We start from the raw sequence: 2,301 nt of genomic DNA, 5'->3' as shown, positions 1-2,301 counted from the left end.
AAACCTAGGTGTATTCATTCCTTTATTTCACCGGTAATCCAGTCACCCCAGCCCCGCAGAGACGCTCCCCATCATGTGATTGGTAGTTTCCCACCCGGATAGAGAAAGTCCAATCCGCCTCCGCGGGGACGACGGGTTCCCTCCTCCCGCGTCCCCACCCACGGTCGCCCCGTGGTACCTTCCCGTGTAGGAAAATGATTTTGTCCCGCGCAGACTCCCTCAGTACTTTTTGCACTCTAAAGCCAGAGAATGGTAAGCAGACGGGGGTAGAAGTACCATTCCCAACACCTGCTCCCTTTTCCTCTGTGCCGGGGGCTTCCACATCCTCTGCATCCTGTTCGCGCTTTCTCTTAGGTTGAGGAGGCACTGCCTCCGCCATACTGCCCAGAAGGAGCTGTGCGCCTGCGCGCAAGGGCCGCGGCCCCGCCCCTCTGGGCTCTCTCCGGCCCTGGCGGGGCTGCGACTCCAACTCCCGGCCTGCATTGCGCCACCCGGGAGGCCGCCACATTTTCATATGTACTCCGCGTCTTCGTATCTGAGACTACAACTACCGGCGTGCTTCAGAACAATGGGCCGGGACTACAACTTCCGACGTGCCCTGCGCCCGGTAGATCCGCAAGTCAGAGACCGGCTGTTCTGCGCGCCCTGGGCTGTACGACTCATGCGCGCCCAGAGCTCCCTGTCTCAGCCGGATTGTGCGGGTGTGCAGCGCCCGGCCTGAGAGAAGGAAAGGGTCTCCAGCTCCGGGGCCCCTCCTGGGGGAATCTTCACTACGCACGCTTCTGGTTCCTGTGACTGTTGGACACCTTATCTGAATAGGGACTATTTGATCCCTCGTTACACCAACGCGTCAGGGTGCTCATGGCCTGTTTCAGGAACGTGACCGCCAGCCTGCAGTCTTAGTCGGTTTTTACAGCGCGTACTTAAGCCATGTCCATTTTTCTCTTGTTTATATTATGGGTGACAAAAAATTTCATAGTGATCATTGGTTTTCGTTGTAGGCACAGTACATTTTGCAGAAAAGAAAGCTGAGCAAACAGCCCAGAGGTAACCGATTCCTCCGCCTCCTCGCGCACACGCACACCCTCCAGGAACCTTCCACCACTATTTCTGTTTCTGCCAAGGCATCCCGGGGGTTGACATCCCTTGTTCTTTTCGCCATATAAGACTTAAGGTTGTACTTCTGATTTTGTGAGTTTCTCTTGTGTCCGATTTCCTGGCCAGCCCATTTTTCTTGGTGTTATTTGGCAGACCCAAATTTTGTCAAGATTGGATCCTTGCATAGTTTGTATCAGACAACCATTATTTTTGTTAGTGTTTCCAGTTTAATTTTTAGATATAACAATGGGTATAGAATACCTTTTGCAGTTTATTTATTTTTGCGGAACCAGGGATTGAACTCAGGCCCTTGTGTTTGCCAGGCAAGTGCTTAGTGTACTGAGCTATCTCTCTGCCCCTTGTTTATTTTATTTTATTTATTTTTAATTTTTTTGCAGTTTTCAACATTAGCAACAACCTGCAACTTTGACTGGTTGGTGAGTAACAGTGTATCAGGTTTTAATAGATTGATTTTTGGATTATTTCTACTAGAGCATATTTTATGAGCTGGGTGAGACATTGTTTAGTGAAAAAGGACATTTTAGAGTTCAGAATAATTACTTGCAACAAAAAATATTTGTCTTTTGTCCACAGATTTCCTGGCTACATTGTCATAGGAGTATACAATAAGAGACTATAAACTCTAGGACACAATATGGTACCCTGAATGGCAGATGGGAGTAACAACACTTGCTCTACCTTAAGGCCCTATCTTTTGCAAAAAGTTTTGCATTTTTTTTCTAGGTCAGAAAATGAGAGAAATTTGAAACATTAGTTTGGAAATATGTAGCCACATATGAGGAGAAAGTAAAATTTAAAATCTAATCCAAATGGTAAAAACAACGTGGTACAGTTTAAAACATAACAGTTTTCTTTTGAATCCTGATTTTTCCCTCCCTACCAACTCCCCACCCCCACTTCTGCCCAGATAATATCAGTAGATCCAGCATATTTCAAAATAAATTGAGTCTTGGGCCGGCCAAATAGCTCAGTGGATTACAGTGCCTACGAGCAGAGCAGGCACAGAGGACGGGGTTTGATCCTGCCCCTCGGGCATGCTTACACAGCAATTGAGATTGGGCGTGGTGGCACAAGCCTGTGACCCCGGCTTTTGGGAGGCTGTAAACAGGTGGATCACTACAGAGTCTGATCCTGTAGTGAGACCCTGAACACCCTGTAGACCCTTCCCTAAAATACAAAAAA

The 2,301-nt window shown here is 47.9% G+C and overlaps 1 protein-coding gene across 1 annotated transcript in view; it reads right to left on the bottom strand.

The window, feature by feature from the left end:
- Nucleotides 1-412, bottom strand: part of Dcps (decapping enzyme, scavenger) — a 46,064-nt gene extending 45,652 nt beyond the window's left edge. The window contains exon 1 of the mRNA XM_004641404.3: nucleotides 179-412. Within this exon, the coding sequence (XP_004641461.1) occupies nucleotides 179-379 (201 nt within the window). The 5' untranslated portion in view covers nucleotides 380-412. The remainder of the gene's footprint in view (nucleotides 1-178) is intronic.
- Between the last annotated feature and the right edge of the window lie 1,889 nt (nucleotides 413-2,301).

This window comes from Octodon degus, unplaced genomic scaffold, assembly GCF_000260255.1.
Source record: "Octodon degus isolate 3935 unplaced genomic scaffold, OctDeg1.0 scaffold00136, whole genome shotgun sequence".
NCBI classification, from domain to species: Eukaryota; Metazoa; Chordata; class Mammalia; order Rodentia; family Octodontidae; genus Octodon; species Octodon degus.
This window is presented reverse-complemented; position numbering and strand designations above follow the sequence as displayed.